Source organism: Echinococcus granulosus (assembly GCF_000524195.1).
Source record: "Echinococcus granulosus chromosome Unknown EG_S00080, whole genome shotgun sequence".
Taxonomy (NCBI): domain Eukaryota; kingdom Metazoa; phylum Platyhelminthes; class Cestoda; order Cyclophyllidea; family Taeniidae; genus Echinococcus; species Echinococcus granulosus.
In genome coordinates, this window is record NW_020170460.1 from 327,369 (window position 1) to 349,366 (window position 21,998).

The following is a 21,998-nucleotide window of genomic DNA, read 5'->3' on the forward strand; positions in this document are numbered from 1 at the left end:
CAGATATATTCCATAATTTGGACCAAACATAAACTCAGTAAATTTTCTTTAATAGCATTTAAGTGGCTCTATGGAGAAGCTATTTATGATGTGGGACGGATCCACGCACTTAACCTTCGGTTTACCCGCACCTTATTTTGGTTCCGTTTGAGAAATGCCTGCTAGTAAACTTTTACATTGTTGACATGCAAATCCTAATACATACTTGTGGCTTTTGCCGAAATTGGGAAGTCAAGTGTTCTCTTGGGCATCAGTAATTATTTTGTTTCTCATTTGGTATTTTTTGTAAATGTTAAACACCATGCAAAATTTCGTTTTCTCAGCTTAGGTTGTAAGGCCAGTGTGTCATCTTTAATGTTATTTCATTAATGCATGCTTTTTATTTCTGGTCTTTTTTAAATAGCCTTCCTTCTTTGCCGTACGCTTGAAATGCCTATTTGTGCATTAATGTGATTGGTTGGTGGCAGGTGGTGTCAGTTCAATTTGTCTCCAAATGGTTGAGGGTTCCCCTGTATTGACTCGTAGACGGCACTCGGTAATCTCTTAATGTTTATGAATTATTCGTTTTCCGTTTTTTGCCTCCTACTCAGGACCATATTTTGGCTCAACACTTCTTTTTTCAGGGGATTATTATGGACCGTTCTCTGTGGTAGATAATTGCTTAATTTAATTTCCGCACACATCACTTACCTTTTTTAAAGTTTTTCTCCATGGTAATTGCTCATGCTTTCGGCTGCTTATCATACTTTTATATGTGAAGCATAAAAGGCTTTCTATACGCATCTTGATGTTCAATGGTTGTCCTTTTGTATCAGTAATTATCCTTGTTTCTGTTACTACCTGCCCTTATCTAGTTTTTAATAGCTGTTTATTGAACAATGTATTTGCGCATGAAAAGTTACGCCTTATTTGAGAGGAGAGTTTGAGTTTCTTAGAATGATAGGCGACTCAAACCTTACTTGACATTTAAGGAAATTATAGGCTTTTTCATGCACTACAAAACTCTTTATCCCCTTTCTTGTCTATTGTAAGCCTCTACAGCTGCCCTAGCGACTGATACCTGAGTAAGCTCCCTGCACCAATACCTATTTTTAATGGTCGTTCTGGCCCGATTTTTTGTACCTGATCATTCCTTTCTACGAAATGTTGCTAATTCTTACGAATCCTTGGCCATGACCATTATTGACTAGTTTGAAGTGCTGGGCTTTGGTATTTTCAATGAATGGTTTTTCCAACAATGCCAAAAAATGTCTCTGGAATATGTTTTTCATTCTTTTTCTTTTCATAAGACGAGATTTCGGTTTATGCTGATGATATTAGACAAAGATTCTTGAACAAGTTCCGGTCGCTCACGAAGTTCTACGTCTTGTATTTGCAAATTTCCCGGTTTTTAGTTGACTATATAGTCTTTATCGGTGAATGTCTTCATTTAATGCGTGTTGTGGATGGTGTGATCTGTTCTATTTCCTTTTCGTAGTATTTCTTTGTTTGTAAAATCTGCAGCTTTTTTTTCAGTTGACCTTGCATGAATTCCACCCTAGTGGGTTTAAATGGGTTATCCTCAAAAATACTGGAAAATCCTTACAGATAAACAATTGAGGCATTTTTGTGTTCCCTTAATTTCATTGTTTGATGATACCAATAGTTATACGATTACATTTCCTTCGTTACTGGTTGTGCTTTTCCCCCCTATAATAATAAGGGAAATTATCTTCAAATACCTTAAGGTTGGTTTAGACTTAGCAAGTGTAAATAGATTATTTCCAAATATTCCCAATTATTTCTGTGAAAAAATGTACATTGTTTCACCTACATCGTATTTATATTTTGGATGTTACATCTGGCTTCTACAATAGGACATTTGTGCCCTTCACAAAATGGTGCTTTTGAGTGCCGATGAATTCTTCCTCGTTATTAACCTTTTTTTACTTATCTTCATCGCCATGGTTTATGGTGAGTCCTTGCAAATTTGTCAAAAGTAGGAGCATATCTTTATCTGAATGTTTTTTTTCCATACCCCCTTGTATCTTCTCATTCTTGCCATTATTATAGATCTAGACATAGTGTAAAGGCAAAATTTTGGGGTGAAAATCCATATGTCTATAATTGAAATGGCGTTGTCATTCCTGCGCCTAAATTTAGGTGTTAAGGCATTATGATGCCCCATTAAGAAGCAGCATAATGCTTAAATAATTAATACTTATCAGTTTTCACCTAGAGGTAACATTTCTATAGAGGGCTAAGTAGTTGTCGGCTTTCGCACACAATTTCGAGGTGTCGTAGTTACCCCAATGTTGCATTATTGAGCGATCCTAGCAATGGAATGAAACTTGTTGACACACTGGTGTCTGGGCATCACATTCTTCCTTTTATGCCAACAGCTGGCGTTATTAAACATTGGGGCCTCCAGGGATGAGCCACACAGAGAGTTAAGTAGAGTGGTTGGCCTTTCTGCTTAACATTCCCTTCTTTTTGCGTCAGCCACACGATGACACAAACGCTGAGACAACTACCCCCAGCACCGCTGCTGCTGCCCCCGCGCCACCACGCACCGGTGACTACTCTTCCGCCGACGAAGCCATAGAGACGCCCCTTGCGAGTGACCTTGATATCGAACCGAATGTGGCGGAGAAGGTGCCTCATGGCTCCGACCACGTGCCCGTCTTCCTCGAGACATCCGTGGCGGGCCTCTCGCCGCGTCTCACCAATTGCATTGTGCGTCTCTTCATGTCCATCGTCATGATTGGTGGTTTCCTCTTTCTCATCTACCTGGGCCCGCTTGCTCTGGTGCTACTGGTAGGTTCACGTTAGCTTCATTTTTTATGCATGCATCAGTTTTGCATTTCTCAGCTCTTTTGTGCATCTAAATACGCCTAATTATGCTTCTTTAAAGAATCATTTCATTATGCCTCAAAATAAGGAACAAATTAGCAACTGTTCACGTGATATAGTTTACATCTGAGCCGGTAGCTAAAATTACTAAGCCATTCTACTCCCCTACCTTGATTCGTATCAGTTCACACATTATTTTTGGGTCGTTAACTTCTTTAAATATTGCTGATTCACTTACCTGTCGTTTGCTGGTGTGTATATTAGCTTGTTTTTGAGATTAAACGAGATTTATCAACCAGTATACTGTTTTTTATTAGTCGTCCTAATTGTCCTGCCTGTAATTAGAAACCAATTTTCTTTTGCCCCTTAACCTAGCCGGGTAAGTTCGAAATGTCCAATCCTGTTGTGCCGGTGACGACACCAAGCCTTTCGATGAAGTTACATATTCTTTTAACGATACACTTGAGTGACGCTGCTTCTGGACCGATTATAGATTTTTCCATTAGAATTGCCTTGTACATGCGAGTTCAAAGTTGACATTTGCCAATTGGTTTCTGACGTGGTGTCGCTGATGCATTGGTACAAGCTGGGACACTGACCCTCAAATTACCTAGTGCATCCACTTTAGTCTTTCTTCAAAACAATAACTCAGGGGATGATAATATCGCAAAAAGTAGTTCAATCTCTCATGATAAATTATTCAGCTTCTACATCTTTTGGAGACTGTGACACGATCAGAGATGAGTGTAATGGTAAATCCAAATCTTATCCATAATTACATCTTGTCTCAGAACTAACTTTGTGCCACAAATAGCTAATTGTGTAATTAGTAGCCCAATGCATTTCCAAAACCGAATAGATTATAAGCTGTTATTTAGCTATTGTACCCAGCAGATCTATTCAAAAAGTTCCTGATTGTTATTAGATTGGTAACCGCTCCACGGCCTTGGTATGTGATCTCGGTCAGACCCGCATACTTCACTTGGTGTACTTGTAAAATCGGTTAAGTCTGAAAGGCCCGATTGAAAAATCTTGCTTTGTGTTAGGCCTCCGTTTGGGAGCCATTGGCCGAGTTCTTTTGAATCGTCTGATTATTGTTAGATTGGTAACTGCCCACAGCATCTTTATGTGCTGTCAGTTAGATTCGCGTCCATTGGCATTTATTTTAATGAATGCAAGTAAGAAGCGGTATAGCGATGGATGTAATCTTGACAGCAGTTTGAATCCTAATCTCCTTCTCATAAGGGTTAGTCCAATCTTTGGCAGTCGTGCAATTTCTCGGTCTCTTTTTTTTCCCATGAATTCACATAGGACATTATTTAGCTGTACCGAGTAATTTGTACACAACAGAACTTGCGTTTACTTAAGCAATACTAAATTGAATCTGTTCATTTTTTTCCACACTTAAATGCCAATGCAGATGTACTTTTTGTAAGTTTTGCAAAGGTGCTAAAGCTAGAGTAGCCACGCAAATTCAAACGTGCTACCTTGAAATTACTGACAGGCATGCGACTTTGGCAGAGAAATTTGAAGTGAAATCCTGGATTTCAAGTTCGTAGCCATTGAAAAAATCAATCATTCAGTCTTCATTAATATTGATGCTAAGACAGGTGGTTTATGGTCAAATGACATGATTTCGTTTTTTCAAATAAAACAGTGGGTTTAGGGGTTTATGTGATGCCAGACAAAAGTGTTTCGATTTACATCAGGAGTACTTCGTGCTTACGCATTTCAAATCTACCTGCTTTTTGTAAGTCAATTTGCCTCAATTTCCATAGAGTAATGTCGGTTTTTGCTACAAAAGTTTAGCTTATTGCGCTTTCCATGGGCGCTTAGTTCACCGATTGATAAAGCCCTTTTTAAGCGTGATTAAGAATACCGTTGTTTGAGGTAACGTTATCATAGACACACCCGCATTGAATACATTTGTTTAAAATTGAGATGAAAGCCTTTTTTACTACGGTTCAGGAAGTAGAATTGAAAGCTGCATGCCAAGAAAACGTGACACCAGTCCGTTTGCAAAAAGTTTAGCAAATACTGCGACTACCTCCACGAGTCAAACTTTTGATTTGTTTGAGTGGCGTTGTCATCACAGTATGCCCCAAGCCCCATTTCTTGTTATTTTGTGATACTCTTGCCGTCATTGGCTTAAAGCTGTTTAAGGTAGGGCGAGAAACTAATTCATCTTGCTACATTTTGTGCTCATTTGATTGCTGATTCATTTTTTGGAGGTGTAGGCAACGTTTTAACCTTAGAATCTGTTAGATTTTCACAATCTGCCTCTGCCAGCTCCATTTTTTCCCAAACAGAATAAACATGCGCGACTGAGTTAATGGGAATCTCTACAATTCAACCAAGTCTGCATATTTGTCTAGGAACTTCTACCAACACCTATTGGCTTCAAACCAAGTCTGGTTCCAGTTTTTTAAAAAAAATCCAGAAACATTGCCCTCTGCTAACATCTTTCAAGTCCATTTTCCTCAATTTGTCTTCGTTTACTTTGCTGATACATGGTGATTGGGAATTTGTTAGATTTCAACCCATGATAGGCAAGTACGATGCGGTGTAAGTAATTTCCTTGATTGATAGAGGTAACAAATTTTCTTTTCACAACGAGTAAGTATAAAGGTGGAAGCAGAAATTTAAAATAGGTCCTTTGCGCACGTTTGTTTTTGGTTCGCTAGTTTACTTTAAAGTTGGTGCTGTTAAAATAATGAATCAACTCCTCAAAACAGCAAAATTTCTCCAGGTAAGTGTCGTTGCTAGCCTTAAATGGAGATACGGTGGACACTCCTAACCATAGTCACGTATGTATCGCTCCGGTTTTCTTACCCAAACTAGTAATTTACATTTTTTGATACTTTCAATTCGAAGGAATTCAAACGGTTTATTAAGGAAAAAGGTGTCATTACGAAAACTAAACTTTTGGCTTGTGATGATCGACTGCCCTTTGAGATAACTCGTGGAGAAAGTGTTAAAAGTGCAGTATGAAAATCCCGCACTATCTGGAAGGCCCTCTCTTTGTCCAATCCTCACCACAAAGACGGTTCGGCTCGCTAATGCGGAACTCTGATAAAGTATTTCAATCTGGGTCGATTCATTCCTTCTTCTACGTGTCCTCTAAGCGAATTTCAAAGGGCATTAGTAATTTCTTCTAACCTGTGTATATCTATTGTGAACCATCATCACACCTAAGTAGAATTGGAAGGAGATAGTTTCTGCATCTCATCTTAACGCTTTGGAGATGAGATACTGTTCTCAGAACTCCCTCCTTCAAATACCTCTCATCCGATCAGCAACAGATGGTAGTAGCAGAATATTTTGGTGCCAAACTAGCCTTCCTCCTCCTATTTTGGTATGGTTGTTTCCAGATTCTCAGAGAAATATCGTTCTCTGATGTTATGATGTTTTGGCTGTTCTAATATGACACCGATTCTTAAGAAAATCGGACATCTCTTTTATTGTTTTAAACTAAATCACTGTGTTCTGGACACGCCTAGGTGTAAATCGCGAGGCCGGGGTCGGGTAAGGGATCCAAGAGGTCCTACAGACGTGACTCCGGTAGCAAAATTGTTAACTCGACTTCGAAGGCTAGAACGGAGTAAATACGCCAATTTCTTGATATTGGCTGTATAGTTCTGACGGATACCTCCCTTAATCCGCCTAACCCAAATTTTCAGTCGTACTTGATGTTCAGCGAACTTGTAGTGGATGTGGACCGGTAGTACTGTGCTTTCCTTTTTTTTCAGGTGCTGTGTCTGCAGTTGGCGTGTTTCAAGGAGCTCATTCACATTGGCCATGTGGTCTACCGGACGCACAATCTACCGTGGTTTCGCACACTTTCCTGGATGTTTCTCTTCACCTCCAACTACTTCCTCTTTGGCGAGAGTCTTATTGGACGCTTTCGTATCCTCCTAGCCAAGGAAGTGAGTCCAACACGTCTCTTTGCTCCCACCTCTGAACTCTTGCTCTACATCCATCAAGAGTCCTCTAATTTACCTCTGAATGAGGCGAATAAACTAAGTCGGGACCTTTAAATATGTAAAGGACGGAAAACAGCGAATTTTAAGTAGAATCAGCATTCAGTACTGTTATGCTGTAGTTCTCTCCATACATAGCTATGGGGAGGAGTTATCCGTAGGCTGAACCATCCCAAAACAACCTGCAATAAATAATTGGAATTCTCCCCCCAGGGAGATCTGGCTCTTGTGCAGTTTCACGACAGGTTATAGTTTGATCAAGAGTTTCTCACGCTGGCCGTTAGTTGTTTGCTGAATTCTACTGCCTACGGGCGTCACTTGAATCCCTACATTATTCAAACGTCTTACTGCTTCTGAGCGTCTCCTTATCATACTTTGCTATTTTAGGAGCTTTCTATAGGAGTAGCTGTTTACGGGTTTTGCGTCTCACAAGTAAAAGCTATTTAAGGTAAATGCACACATTGCTACTGTTGCCTGCCATCTTAATGGCCTCTGTCTGAGTAGGGCTGGTCCACGATATTTGCGCCAGTCATCAAGGCTCGCGATAGGCCATTCTTGGTATTTATAATGGGTTTTAGTATCACTTGGGCAGCATCATTTTTTACGCCTTTGAATTCAAACACCCCGGTTCGATTTGAACGCCTTTCGTAGCGTTCTTTTATAGCGGTTGAGTCTGCAACTACGATTAGCGCAGATGGAAGTTGATTTGTGAGCGATTTGGACCTTCTCATTCTATAAGGGGCGGAGGAAGTTGACCATTGATTTGTGGCAGAAGAGTATGCAAGATAGCATTCATCTCCTCCGATGTCCTGTTTTAATCGTACCAATAGTCCATCCAATAGTTTGCCTACTCCTGTTACTGTATGAGTGAATGAGGCTAAAATAAATTGACATTTTGGTAGATTTCGAATTCCTACCTATTTCCTCTAGGGAGCTAGCTACCCTCTCCTTTCTTTATCTGTCTGGGATCTATGAAGTAAAATTCACCCCGGACACATCTATATTAACAGATAACTCCTTCTTTTTCTGTAGACTTGAGGCTCCTGCCATGGGCATTCACTTCCATAGTATCTTTATGAGTGCATATCTCTCTGAGGTATCTCCACGTGTATGACCTCTTGGGGCTCCTGTTTCTAATGAGAAACTGGTTCTTGTTTGGGAAGATTATCATATTCTCATTCCGACTTAAAGTTTAGTAGTGCTTGTCCAAATTTCTCTGCAAGTCAAGCTGTGCTTGACAAAATCAGCGTTGTCTGATTTCACAAAACTGACTCTCAAATTTGGGTACCACATTAACTAATGCAACCACATGTCTATCCCGGTTCAATTAAATGCAATGATTGTGTAATGGAGCGAAATTAGGGAATTTTTATAAGAAACTTTACTTTTGCACCTCTTCACCTCCCTCTTCTAAAGTAACAAACCACTTGGGTTATCTTTGAATGTGTATTACTCAACAAACGTGCGAATTCAAAAGTATCTTTACTATCGATGCACAGAAAGACTGGGAGTATCTTGATCAAATCGTCGAAGACTGTTGGGAGTTTACGCGGTTAAACAGGTATCATTTTGTTGGACTGTATTTCTTTATAGGACCGGTATTCTCTGTGTCCTTGACCTTATCAAGAGTTAGCAGTTTGCTTCTTTGAACTTTTCATAGATGTACTATGGAAGTTGTTCTGATCAAATGTAACCCGAAATGGGTACCTCGAGATCCATTCTCTAGTCTTGAATACTCCATGTTCCTACGATTGGTGCTTTTCTCTCCCTGTGTGTTTTACCTTGAAACGCTAATATCTTGTCGGAGGCACGGACCTCTCTCCTGCTTTCGGTACAGATTGCATTACTTCCATTATCCAGTCCGCTCGTTAGCAAGTTGATGGCTGCGTTTGTATATGCTCGCTTAATTAACAATCTAGCGTTCATGCGTATCTGCCATGGCAACGAGATGTGTTGACAAGCGTAGTAAAGCACCTCTTCCTTCCTCCCTATCCCTCGATTCGTTAATTCCGCATTCAGTGAGAGACGGATTTACAGCCAAATGAACTTGGACGAGTTATCCAAAGTACGGTCGTGGGGAGGTAAGTAAACCAATCCTGACTGTAATTCAAATCATTGGTTTGTGGAGGAGTTAGGAAATATCCCCTCGTTATTCTTTCAGCCTCGACCTCCCTATCCTCTTCATTGGTCGCGGAGAAGATGTAGCCCTGAACTACAACCCTTTAGCACTTGACATGGAGGATATAGGAGTTTGGGAGTAGCTTTATCGTAACTCTATAGTGGGCTTGGGGGACAAGTGGTGTATGCATCAGCGTGGGAGATTGGAAGAGCCTACGTGGTAACATCAACGGTTTAAATGACCACCACCGCTGGTAGCATGTCAAAGAGAGCGACTAAAGGTTTTCACTTAAAATGTGTACAATTCCGTACCATTTAGATCAAACCTCCCTGTCGAGTTTACCTAAATTTCAAGAAAAGCGCAGCGATTGTGATTGGCTGGTTTAAAGTGCGAGACAATGAAAAATTCAGAGCCATCTCTAGCTAACCTCTGCTTTGGTATGCATTTTTCATTCTTGATAGTCTCAAGTGACCTCCTTCGATGCTTAAAACGAATGGGCTTCGATCACAGCGTTGTGGTGTTTTCTAGAAATCTGAATTGCCAATGACGGGCTCTGCTTTATTCGTGTTAGCGACGTAGCATAAGAGGCGTCTACCACCGGCTAAGTAAATTCACACACACCCTCACTTGTATCGTCAAAATTGTGTAACCAAGCACAGTTGAACTGCGCAATCACACTTCCCTTTGATGTTATTTATTTGTGTGGGTTTCGCCTCAGGCAGCTCAGATTACAAGAGATTGGGTGGTTGTTGAACTGCTGCGCAGTTCAGTAACAGTGGGGAGCCTTTGTTTTCTTGCATATGATTTACTGACTCAGAGCAGACTTCGGCAATTTCTTGAAATTCATTCTCATTACGATGATCCTAGGATATGTCTTAAAAAATATATGTATAGGGTCTCGAGTCATTCCTGAAGGCATGGTAAAGCATGCCACGGCGGAATAATTTGTTATTGGGATGGCTATGAGTGGGGAGGCTGCAGTGATGGATGGATATCCATGCCACCAAGATCTGTGGCTGAACAAATTAGCTGCAGCCACTAGGCTCAGGGGATTATTCTATTAAAATCGGTTTCTATTCGGATCCAAGGCCGCCTTGCCATCTTTTACCAACTGATATATTTGGAGAAACAGCCCACCTAGATGACAACTGTGTTTAAATCAGGCGAACGAGACAGGTTCAAGAAGTTGAGCATGACCCTCATGCATTTGGACAAATATAACTTTTGATTCTGACTTGAGAAGTACGCTAGTCATTATGACAACGATCAAGCGCCTAGTTTTCGTGATTAACTCAGTCTGTCGACGCCCAGATTCATATAATGCCACAGCCTTCAAAACGATGCCAGCGCTCGCGAATGTTTCAGTGTTGCTTTCGTTTTTTACTTAAATTTCACCGTACTCGGGCTCCATTAAATTAGCTTTTGGTTGTTCAAGAAAGTGATAGATATTCTAACATCTGATCTACTGTTGATGCTTCGGGATTCAAACGTGACAACTTTGGTGGCATCTGACTCTTCTAGCTATGGCATTGGGACTTTCACATCCCATGCATTACCGCATTGATCACAGAAGGCCCGCTGAATAGGCAGCTAGGATCCCTTAGCCTGTGGAGCGGAATTAGAGCCAGATGAAGGCATTACCGATCACTTTTGGCTTGAAGAACTTCTACTTGATGGCTAGTGTATAATAGTTCATCTTCCCGAATGATTATAAGCCCTTTTTAAACACTTTTGGATTGAAGAAGGGTGTATTTGCATGTATTGCCAGTTGTCCAAAGCAATAGATCTCGACTCGACTTCCACTGGTCAAGCGGATGCTTTATCACGATCAGTCGGCTCTCAAACCGTCCAAAGAGAAAATCTAGTGACAGCAGCTCTTACCATCAAAGAGGGTATCAAGCAAACCATTAAGGGCCCCGTTTATCCCATTGCCAATGACCTCAGGGACAGTTAAAATGACCGCCAGCTGGGATTCCATCGTTGAAACGGTGGTTATATTTACCCAGGCAAGGGAGTCCAAGGTTTGTTCAGCTCCGGAGCTGTGTCAGTATGCCAAGTACGGAGGGTATTTTTCAACGACGGAATTGTGCATTGTGTTTAGGGATCGGGTGGTTATTCCAAGAGCTCTCCGACAACAAGAGATCAGACCTAGCCATAGCTGCATTTCACTGGTGGATTTAACAACGAAGGGTTACACTACCATGTACCAACCCCACAAGACACTTTTGTCAGCGGTAACAAAAAGGTTTGACCTGGGTGCTGGTCCTATTGTCATTGAGCCATTTGGTGCAAATCACTAAGACAGAGAAATAAGAGTTAGATGAGCAAATACCACGATCGAATTTGTTCGACCACATGCTATAAAAGTAGCACATTTCATCAAGCGATAAAAATGTGCTTTCAATTGCGGCTTAGGCACACATTATTGCTTGGATCAGACTAGCAAATGCCAATAGGGAAACAGTTTGACTGCATTCACGTCGCTTAACCTACAACAATCGACTTTTGGACCTTCTATTTCGTATCATTAGATCTTTTCTTGCTCTGGAAGTTGATTCTCCTTCGTCTTGATTTCATCGTCGTTTAGGCTTCCATTAAAACTGTTCTCGATAGCCTCGGTGTGCATCACTGTGCTGTACTTTCTTGCTGGAGACCCAATTAGTCCTTGTTTATTGTTTTACAGGACTTTCTGGCTCCGCTGGTGGTGCACCATCGTTTCATCTCTTTTACCCTCTACTGCGGTTGCATTGTCGCCTTCGTTTTAAGCCTTGTGCGACGCCACTACCTTAAACAGTTCACTCTGGTGAGTCATCTTTGTTTAACTTTTACTTATTAGAAAGATTTTATTTCGACTCGATTCCTTTCCATTCTCCATCTGTGACGAGACATTCCATTCAACCCCGTTTTCATACGTTTTATCCTCTTGGCATTTTTTAACAAGGGAAGTCGCGTCGTTAAGTCTTTTTTAAGGGTAAAATTGTGTGTTGAGAGATGTTCATTTCAAAACCGATTCCATCAAATGAATCTATTTAACTGGCCGTCATCTTATCTCGCCCTGTCCAGGAGCATGAATAGTATTTGATTTAGAATCGCCGTCATTTATCTGGTGAGCCCAACTGGCTACCTATTCCAACACTTAATTCAGACTTCCTTTGTTACCCGCAAAGCTTTCTGCCTTGCCTGCATATTTTGGTCTGTCTTAGAAACCAGAATAGTCTTGACCAGTAGTCTTTAACTAAATTCACTCTAAGTTTGTTTTGTTTAATGGAGTTTTCAGCCCTTTCCAGTACCATGATTTGTCTTTCACTCGTTCTCTATTACCGTAATGTATGTGTGACGTCCCGATCTGAGTGTTCTGAATAGTTGAAATGGGTTTGTATCAGTCTATGATAACCACGGTTCTATCAGATTGTATGGCGTAAGTAGATTGATGCAGTTAAACCGCTAAAACAGCCATTGGGTGAAGTTTTTTAGCAGCCACTGCCTGCATCTCTTAGTTTTTGGGTAACACTATTTGTACTGGTCAGTTTGATGCGTTGTGATGGTTAATTTTCCCCTCGGACTTATTCTGGTAGCAAAGTCATAAAATATGTATTGCTCAATTGCGTCCTTCGTAGAGTAAAGGCGAATTATATCGTCGAAAAGTCTTTCCTGGTAAATTAATGAGGTTTAGATGGGTGTCCAAAGTAGTAAAGTGGGTTGGTTACCCAAAGTCTAGTGATTTACGAAAACTTTTGCACGACTCCACGTTGGCTACTGTCAGTTATGTGGGATTTTTTACTGTTTCAAATCAGCTGCGTGTCATTCCTCATGTTTCAAGCTTAGCCGCTTTAATTCCCCGAATGCATTGAGCCATTAATTTCTTTTCTGGACTTCTTCATAGGTTTCGTGTAAGCCGACATAGGAGGGAGAGAAATGGGAATAATAATTCAAATTAGGGTAAATTATGCTTGATGACATAAGCTACTCTTTTTAAATACATTACTACCTTTCAGAGTGTTGGAAATCTTGGTAGGTAGTCATCGCTCATTTATCTCCTTAGTTTTTAATTGGTGCATGAATGTTGTACGAATGGACATGACTTCTAGTACGACTTGCTTCCGTTCTTTAGATTGGTTTGTCGGAGGTCATCATTCTTTACCAATTCTCAATGGCATGAATTATCTCAGTTGGTGACTTCTGTGTGATGTGACCTCACTCGAAAGTGATTTTTTTGGCGTTAGCTTCAGCCATTTTGCTGGCTTTTTGGGCCTTCTCAGGCACATTGATAGTTGTATTCTGAACTATCTTGTATGTGACAGAGTCTATGATCCACAGGTTTCTTTTGTTCATTGAAGTTATTCCATCAAATACCCATTTGTTGAAACCCTTTTTAGGAATACAAACGGTTTCATTAAGTAGCGATTTCTCTGTGCCAAAGGTTAGCTAGCCATTCATAAACTCGAGGCATTCTAGGCTCATTCCAGCGCTCTTCAGCCACCGCTTTTATCACATTGTTACCGTCTCATACTACTCCCTATTAATTTGTTGCATATGTCTCATAATTCAATCATAAACCGAGAATTCTCATTGCGGTCTGCCGGCAACACCTTACCAACTTTTTCCGCGACCGCCACCAGCCTCTTGAAATGAATTGTCACCTGAAAATATTTTGGAGTGTCGTGCCAGTTCCCTCAAGTCTTCTCCATATGAAGTCTGGTTTTAATTTCTTTTACTTTATTCTGAAATTTTTTTTGCATTGGGGTTTCCCTCTCTGTCCTGTCGGTGGCAACTAATCCTTCTTTATCACCACCTTCACTAGAAAGTATTTTGTGCTTTTGAAGGTTTCTTCATCTCCCACTACCGTGTTTATCATTCAAGAACTATTTTAATGCTTTCATTTTTCTCTCATTGATCCGATTTAGAAGCACCCGGCAAATACTTTTGAGAGCTAGAAGTGGTTGTCAACTCACGTCAGTGTAAACTGATTTGTATTTTGCACATCACTGAAGAGGTGCTTATTCTTGATGTTCGCATAAACACTCCTCATTTTAAGAATTATCTGTAAACCAGGAATTTTCTTTGTTCTGAGCGCAACTCAATCCTTCGTTCAGTACCCAGAAAACAGCCTAATTTGCGTACTTATATGCGTTACTTGTAGTTAGAAGTTTCACAGAAAGCTTTCTCAGTCAATATCAGGTTACATTTATTCTTTTTCTATACTGGAACCAATTTAAACCGGTAACTCTCCGTGCTGTCGATCTCGGTAGAGCCTAATAATTTTATAACGACCTTTTATTACCAATGTTTACACGTCCTCCTTTTTGTTACCTCCTGTCGGCTGAATAAATTAGGAGGCATTTTCAAGGTCTACATGAAGGGCTGTAACCGGATTCTACCATTATTTGATGTCCAGTTTATGGGATTGAGGAATTATTTAGTCCTGAAATCTCCACAGGAAATGCCACTGTCTTCCCCACAGGTGAAAATCAAGACTTTTAAAATGGCACATCGTTTGTTTGAAGTGCGGATTTCGTAGGAGGCTTTCTCGAATGCGAATTGGATTGGCCCTTTGATTTGTCTTTTGACCCTATTAAACGAGGAGTTTCACATAGTCATTAGGCAGGTTGAATAAAGTTCACATCCTGAAGGTAGATTTATAGAATTAAAAAACTATTTTCTTTGTCTTTCAGTTCGGGTGGACGCATGTCTCCCTCCTCATCATCGTCTCTTCTTCTCACTTCATGATCCAAAGCATTTTTGACGGCCTCATTTGGTAAGTCACACTTTTTCGTCAGTAAACATGCATTTCCTCACTTTAAGGTCACAACTTCTCAGGTCACTTATATCCTTTCAAACTCTCCGCATTAGTTTTTCTGCCTTTCCTTTTTCATGGACACAAGCCTCACTAACATAACGTGTCATCGGTAGATCCATTTTAAGTACCTGACTTCTAAGTTGGTAGTTGAGATGTTTGATTGGCATTGGTACGAGGTTTTTTGTTTATATACTTCAAGCGTAGCTTCAGACCTATTTCCTCTTCAACTGCTAGGTCACCAAAGAAAATATGTGAAATCTCATTACTAGGTTCGCTTCATTGAGAAACATCGCCTTGATCATCAACGAAATGCTTCCATCACCTGATATTTTTCAAATTATATTTTGAATTCAAAGTACGGTTAAAGATACGTGCTCAAATTAATGGATCTGGACCTTGCGAAACTGTAGCAACCATGGTGATTCCTGAATCAGTAATGAGACACAATATTGGAGAGGCATGTGAAATAAGACTGCACCCATTTTCAAGGTCCAGTTTGCATGTGTGGCGTGATTTATCCTAGCCTTCTCTCAACGTATGAATCCCATTTAGTCCCTTCGATGGGGTTTTAGACAGTTCTCTTTTCCATGTCCTCTTGGGTATCGGGAAGTGGTACATCTTCTGATTTAGTATTGGTGATAGCACATTGTTTTTGCTGAGATTTCTGCTATTTGTTGTTTGTTATGATGTGTACGCATCTTTCCGAGTGTTGATTATGAGCGTCTATTCTAGTATGGCTTTAAGGAAATTGTTTTATTTTCCAGTGTACAATTCCCCCATCGAAAGTCTCCTGCAATGTTGTATTCGTTGAAATGCCCACCATGAGAGTATATCATCTACTGTTCTCTCTAAACTCGATGCAACCCTGAGCACTCCACTTTAATAGACAATTTTGTCGTTAAAAGACATCTACCCACCTCCATTACCACCCCACTTTCATTTCCCAACCTTTATGTTACATTTGATTAGTTACTACTAGAGGCAAGAAGGGTTGGTGATCACTATTTGGAAAAATATCCTCAGGGAAATGCGAAGTGTGCAGATGGTGAAGCGACGCTATCGCCCTCCATTATGAAAGTGCAGTTCGCCTGATGAGAGAGTTTTGAACTATAAGGCATTTCGTGGTCTTCAAAAGATAACACTTTCCTCCCAATGATTCACCAGTCTTGGGCGCGTCTGCTCCTTAAATTTTCTTGTCAAACTTTGAGTGGTGCCGTGGGCTCATTCGCAATTATCTGACAGCCAGCAAGTGGACAATTCAGAGTATACAGTTCTGCCTGCGTATACACACACCTAAATTAGTCTTCCGGGGGTTATGTAGTACGTTCCTTAGAAGTATAGAGTGAATAGTGAGTAAGAGTTAACTCGGAATAACCACTGGTATGTTTGTCAACTCGATGGCTTGACAACATTCCCACTGAAATGATCAAATGGACCCTGTACAATAAACAGCGTATCAAGGTTTCACTTAACTCATCTGTATTTTACACTTTTATGGGCGCTTCTTGTTATCTCATACAAATCCGTAAATGGCACTGATCTTGTTCCAAGAAAATTAGCCATTGCCCCAAATCACTGACATTTGCTTTTGTTTAATGACTGCAGCCATTTCAGATTGGTTGAAATAAGAAACAGAAAGACTAAAAGGCACTTATCAGATGAAGGATATCGAGGATAATGCATTGGGAGCTTAAAGCATAACTTTCTCGGGATTAAAACAGCCTGAATTGAATTAATCAAAGAGTAGGCGATTCTCAAATTTCAATCGTTAGGGTAAGGTTGGGTCCTGTCGAGGTCACAAACCCGAGTTTTTAATGCTGCGTCTCTGTCTTTGGACGCGTAAGAGAAAGCGAGGCCGTACAGTGCGCGTGCGGACATGATAAACTGGCTGGATGGGTGGCTTCTAGACTGGTTTGTTTATATTATTTGCTTGACCTTGTCCTTTTGGCCATTACTGGCGTCTTCAATGCATATCCGTTAATGTTAATTAATCTGAAGTAAGTGAGCGGGAACGCGTCGTCGTAGAATGGTCCGGACTTGGCCACGAAAATGAAATCCTCTAGAAAATTGGATTAAGACCGCTTTCTGGGATTTCAGGCAGCCCCAGCACCATTTTGAGCAGTTTAGTTCCAGAAGATGAGTAAATTGCTCAATATGCCCCATGGATTAACAGTTAACTGGAAAATCATTGCATAAATGAACTTAAAGTAGCAAATTTTTAAGCCCAGAGAGGGATTTTTACCTATCGGATCGCACACAGGCAGAAATGTGATACGTAAAGAGGAGTTTGAGTTCTACACATTGTGGTAATCCGTAAACACTAAGGTTAAAGCAAAGTTAAAGTGAAGCACACCACACGAAATTGTGCAGTGACAAACTAAGCTGGCCCTGCCTGCCTTAGGTCTTACTAATTGGGCAAACCGATGGGAACTTTTGACATTAAGACCTCGTGTTCGCCGTTTAGTCCGACGTGGATAACATCTTGAGGGTTAGTTAGTCAATTGGTTGCATCGAGCAGGCGTCTACGACAACTGATACATAAAATGAAATGTTGAAGCAAGAACCATGCCATGAAAAAAGCCCTCGGCTTCTCAGGTCGTTCACCGGTGAGCGTGGGTCAATACTTTTGATGTCAGTAATTACTAGACCACGTAGTTTTAACGCAATGCTACCTGTAGGGCTAAACTGGGTTCGAGAAATTTCCAAACCAACTTGCTACCACGTCTTCCGCAGACATTAAGTCGTTGAATGAATGCCGCGCATGCATTTCTCATTTAATTATCTAAAAAGACGAAATATTGGACAAAATCATGGTGAGAGTAGTTAAGGCGCAGTTTCGTCTTTTAAGTAAAATGATCTAGGGTTCTGATTTGGAGGACGTTATGTCATATAATAACTAGGGGAGAAGATGGGCATTCAGAAGAGCCACATTATGAATGGAAGCAGCTGAACAAAGGGTAATTGACCTCAGAGTCACATTGCTCACGACTATTTGAGCAACATGAAGAAAGTACATTCCCTAAAGGCGTTTTGGGAGTAGAAGATCTATGTTAAACAGAACATAGGAAATGTCCAACTTCATTAGCAAATGTGGAAGTTAATGTCATCTCCCATTTCCATTAATATCATGAAGGCATTCCATTATCAGTATTGAAAGTTACTGAGGATGTCTAAGACCCCCAAGAAGTTTCCTTTCCGTTATATTTCAGAGGTAATGTTTTTTCACACCTAACTTTCAAACCTTCTAGGAAGTATCAAAATTCGCACATTCGTCAAGTCCTCCTGAATGTCTGATATCACGTACAGGTAGGCCTTTAAATGTGCTAGTAAGCACTGTAAGTACGGATGAACAGAAAACGTACTAGAACGGAGCCATTCCATGGCCTTAGCCAGCGGGCACGTATGCAATGGTTTACCCACACCAGTCGGCAGTAAGGACCTCCGTGCCGAAGGCTCTGCCGCTTGCGTTATTTAGGTTGGAAATAAGACAGAAGCTGTGTTCGTACACAACAGTTTGCAACTAAAGCGTACGTATGTCTGGTTTTGTAATCGCTATCAGCACTAAACAGCCCACATAAACAAGAGGTTGTGACTTGCCAAACGAGGTTGGCATCGATATGACTTTTGGTATTTGATTATCATCTTTTGGAATGTATCTTTAAACTGATCTCAGTGAAAGTAAGGCCGCGCAATTGAAAGGGCGGATAAGATGCCTGAATAAAGTCCATAGCCCACGTCTGCCTGGTTGTCCGTTGTTTGCAATAGGGAATAAGGCAGGGGAGTGAAGGGAGCATCGAGGCTTCGGGCACAAATCACCTATAGAAGTAGCACCGCTCCTCAAACTATAGACGAGAAGTGGACTTGCAAATTAACTGCCTCATTAGTTGTCAAACTATCTTGCATAGATTGACAATCCTGCTACGCTTCACAGACCTGGGCACTAGAAAATGCTTGACAGGTCCTGAAGCACACAAGTGCGAATCCTCCCTACAAGCTTTATCGTTTGAAAACTCCACCCTTACCGACCAATAGAGAAAAAGAGTGTATTTTTTGCCAAAAATTACTAATTTTTACATCAAAAATTCGAGGGCGTCGTTTCAGGTCAAAACAACCCTGACATTGTCTCAATACATTGAGATTTGCATTTTGCTACTTAGTTTTAAAAAGCAGCATCAATCCACTTCAATTTGGGAATTATTTCTTTCATTTACAAACAAGGGAGCCATTTTGAACAGTGTTTCTCCTTGCCACGGATGAACTTCTGATGCCCGCATTCTTGCATATAATGTAATTATTAAAGAAACACATAGGCTGGTGGATTTGTTTATTTATGATTTTTGGCACGACATAACCTTTAAGGCCGATTCGTACCACGTTTTATCCGGAAAGCACCATTTGATCCTTATTTTTAGCATCCTATCGAGATAAACGCTGAAATGCACAGAGCTCATCCCTCATGCTTAATTTTCAGTTCTGAATCACTAACTTTACTATTTCAATAGCTAGATATGTGACTTTGACGAATTCATGAGTTGATTATTTGGAGAGATTGACTATTTTCAATGGAAATCTTTAGGAGTTTGACTTCTAGTGCACCTATTTATGGATCCTTTATCGTGTGCTCTCCTCCAGGTTTCTAGTGCCCGTTGCTATGGTCATCTCCAACGATATTTTCGCCTATGTTTTTGGGATGCTTTTTGGCAAGACACCGCTGATCAAGGTGTCACCGAAGAAGACATGGGAGGGCTTTATTGGAGGCGGCATCTCTTCTCTCCTCCTTGGTCTCCTCGTGGCTTGGAGCATGATTGGTAAGAAGCATTTCATCTGTCCCATCGAATATGACGATCGGATGGGCGCTCTTTCCATGGATTGTGTGCCCGACGCCATCTTCGTCCCACGTATGTACAACGTCTCTCGATGGCTAGTAAGACGATGGACACTTTCGCCTACATAATCCATCATACGAAGTCAGAACCTAGTCAAACTTCCCTGTCACTATTGTAGTTCTTTGTGCCGGTTAAGCAGGTGGCCTGGTACCCCTACTTCTTCCATTGTATCCTCATTGGCGCCTTTGTCTCCATTATTGGACCGTTTGGCGGCTTCTTTGCGAGTGGATTCAAGCGGGCCTTCAAGATTAAGGACTTTGGTGATGTTATCCCCGGCCATGGGGGCATTCTCGATCGATTTGACTGCCAAATCTTTGTGGGGTGGTTTATATTCTTCTACTACAACTCGTTTGTCAAGTAAGGGACCTCACTTCCTTTGTTGAAGATACTACTTATTGCTTATTCGCTAATTCAGTAGCCTGCCCTCATGTGGTGTATTATAATGATTGTTTTGATTTCCGTCCAAAGCCAAAACGCATGGAAGGACTACAATGATCGTAGACTACTTTACTTGTCAAAGCTGATGCCATTTTGTTCGTTTCTCTACTTTTCCAAGGACAATTCATCACTACTTCAATCGAAGTTTTATTTCTGCCCATCCCTTTTGGCACTAAAAAGTTTTAATTATCTTTACATAAACTTGGAATTCAGTCAAAATTAGCATAGCTTCCAAAAATTGTCGAAATTCTAGGATAACCGACAAAGTTGGGGCCAGATGGTGCTTGTTCTCATGGTCCTGATTATCTTTTTCTCAAATTTTCAACCTTTATAATCCATCGCCATGAGTTTCTTTGATCTCTAAAGGAATACCTTTGCTTTTTTAACTGATTTAAGTGTCGCCAGTTTATGATGGCTCTAATTTTACAAAATCGTAGGTTGTAACTAAATTTGTGGCTCCAAACAAATTGATTGAGCTTAAAACGACGTCTTTGTCTGGGGGGTAATTACATCTCTTTTTACTTTCGAGTGTCAGCATCTGAATAGTTCAATTAGATAGTGTACATGAAGGTCCTATATTGTGCTGCGATAGTAGACCTTTCTCTGTGGCAAATCCTGGCAATGCATGTGGTATGTGTTAAACGCGGTTATGGGGTAAGTGAGTGTCCTCTTTTTCTGCCTCAATGTAACAGGCCGCTGACGCCGAGTAGCCTGCTGCAGCAGGTGTTTGTGCTCCCCCGACACGAACAATTGGCAGTGCTGAATCTCTTCCTCGACGGCCTACTTCGACGTGGTCATGTGCCACGCGAGATTGCGGAACCGCTGATGGCCTACGGCGAGAGCGTGAGGGCTGCTGAGGCACCATGATTGGTTCTGTGTCAGCCGTCATCGCGTATTTTGTGATTCGCCTCCACTTTTATTTTAATTCCTCTACTGCTACTGGTCTGACTGTTCGACTGAGCCGCTGGCTTCGTATCGTTGGTTGTCGCTGTGGCCGTCACTATTTGCTGTTGTTTATCTTACTTGCACCGTTCTCTGTGCGTTTTGTGTCTGCGTCCGTGTTGATGTGTATTTAAGAACGCGATTTCTTTGCCCCCACTGCTTTTAAGTTGTACGCAAACTTGTTGATTGAATAAAGGCACTTGATCCAGCCTCACATCGTTGAAGAACTTGGAGTTGGGTATGTAGTCCAGTGGTCTGGTTGATTCTCCCACATTACGGCTTCCGCACTAGTTGTATAGGACCCCTTCCCATGCCACGAGTCTCCCTCAATGCAATTCAATTCAATAATGGCTACTTATGATGGAAGCTTAGGTTTAAGTGAGTGGACATTGCAAGTAGAACTCCTAATGTAGATGTGAAAGGGTCTAGGTCACCATCTCGGAACTCCAGTTGAAGACTCGCTTCCTCGAGTACATCCATTCTTTGCACTCAGATGGATAGCCGAACATGGTTGTCTGTGAATCTAAGTCACGCATTCGACTACCTTAGGTCCGTTAGCTGTCTTGAATGTCTGCTGTCAGCAGGCATGTACTCTCGTGCCGTTGCTAGAGCCGCTTTGACGGATCGTGATTTAAGTGACCAGCACCCGTAATTATTGCAATACATGAATCGGCTACAATATAAAGCCTAAAGTCAACGGATTAACTGTTCTATGGTTAGTATTTCCTTCCTTGAGCTGCTTGGTAGTTTCAATGGCTGAAGGCCCTGAGGAGGCATTAAGTAATGCAGATAGTCGATTTACTTAGGGTCTCTGCACCTTTACGCGGTTAAGTAAGTTGAGCAGTCAGTGAGTCAGACGTACAGCGCACTAGCTCCTGTATGTGCAGGTACACATTCAAGCTGATTTTTCTCTACAGACTCAGCTACTCTCCTTTCCGCGCCTGATTTTAGGCATTGTAACCACTATCGCTTGCTTTCATGGAAGATATGATGAGGAATCACTC

The 21,998-nt window shown here is 41.1% G+C and overlaps 1 protein-coding gene across 1 annotated transcript; it reads left to right on the forward strand. All coding sequences in view use genetic code 11, as the record gives it.

Annotated features, from left to right (window-relative positions):
• Window positions 1-493: 493 nt before the first annotated feature.
• On the forward strand, window positions 494-20,919 carry EGR_07555 (Phosphatidate cytidylyltransferase, photoreceptor-specific; the record flags this gene model as incomplete). The annotated part of the gene is made up of 8 exons (XM_024496804.1): window positions 494-535; window positions 2,482-2,796; window positions 6,582-6,758; window positions 11,615-11,734; window positions 14,604-14,686; window positions 19,361-19,652; window positions 19,733-19,971; window positions 20,745-20,919. 8 exons carry the CDS (start codon window positions 494-496, stop codon window positions 20,917-20,919), a joined length of 1,443 nt encoding a protein of 480 aa, XP_024348809.1.
• Window positions 20,920-21,998: the final 1,079 nt, after the last annotated feature.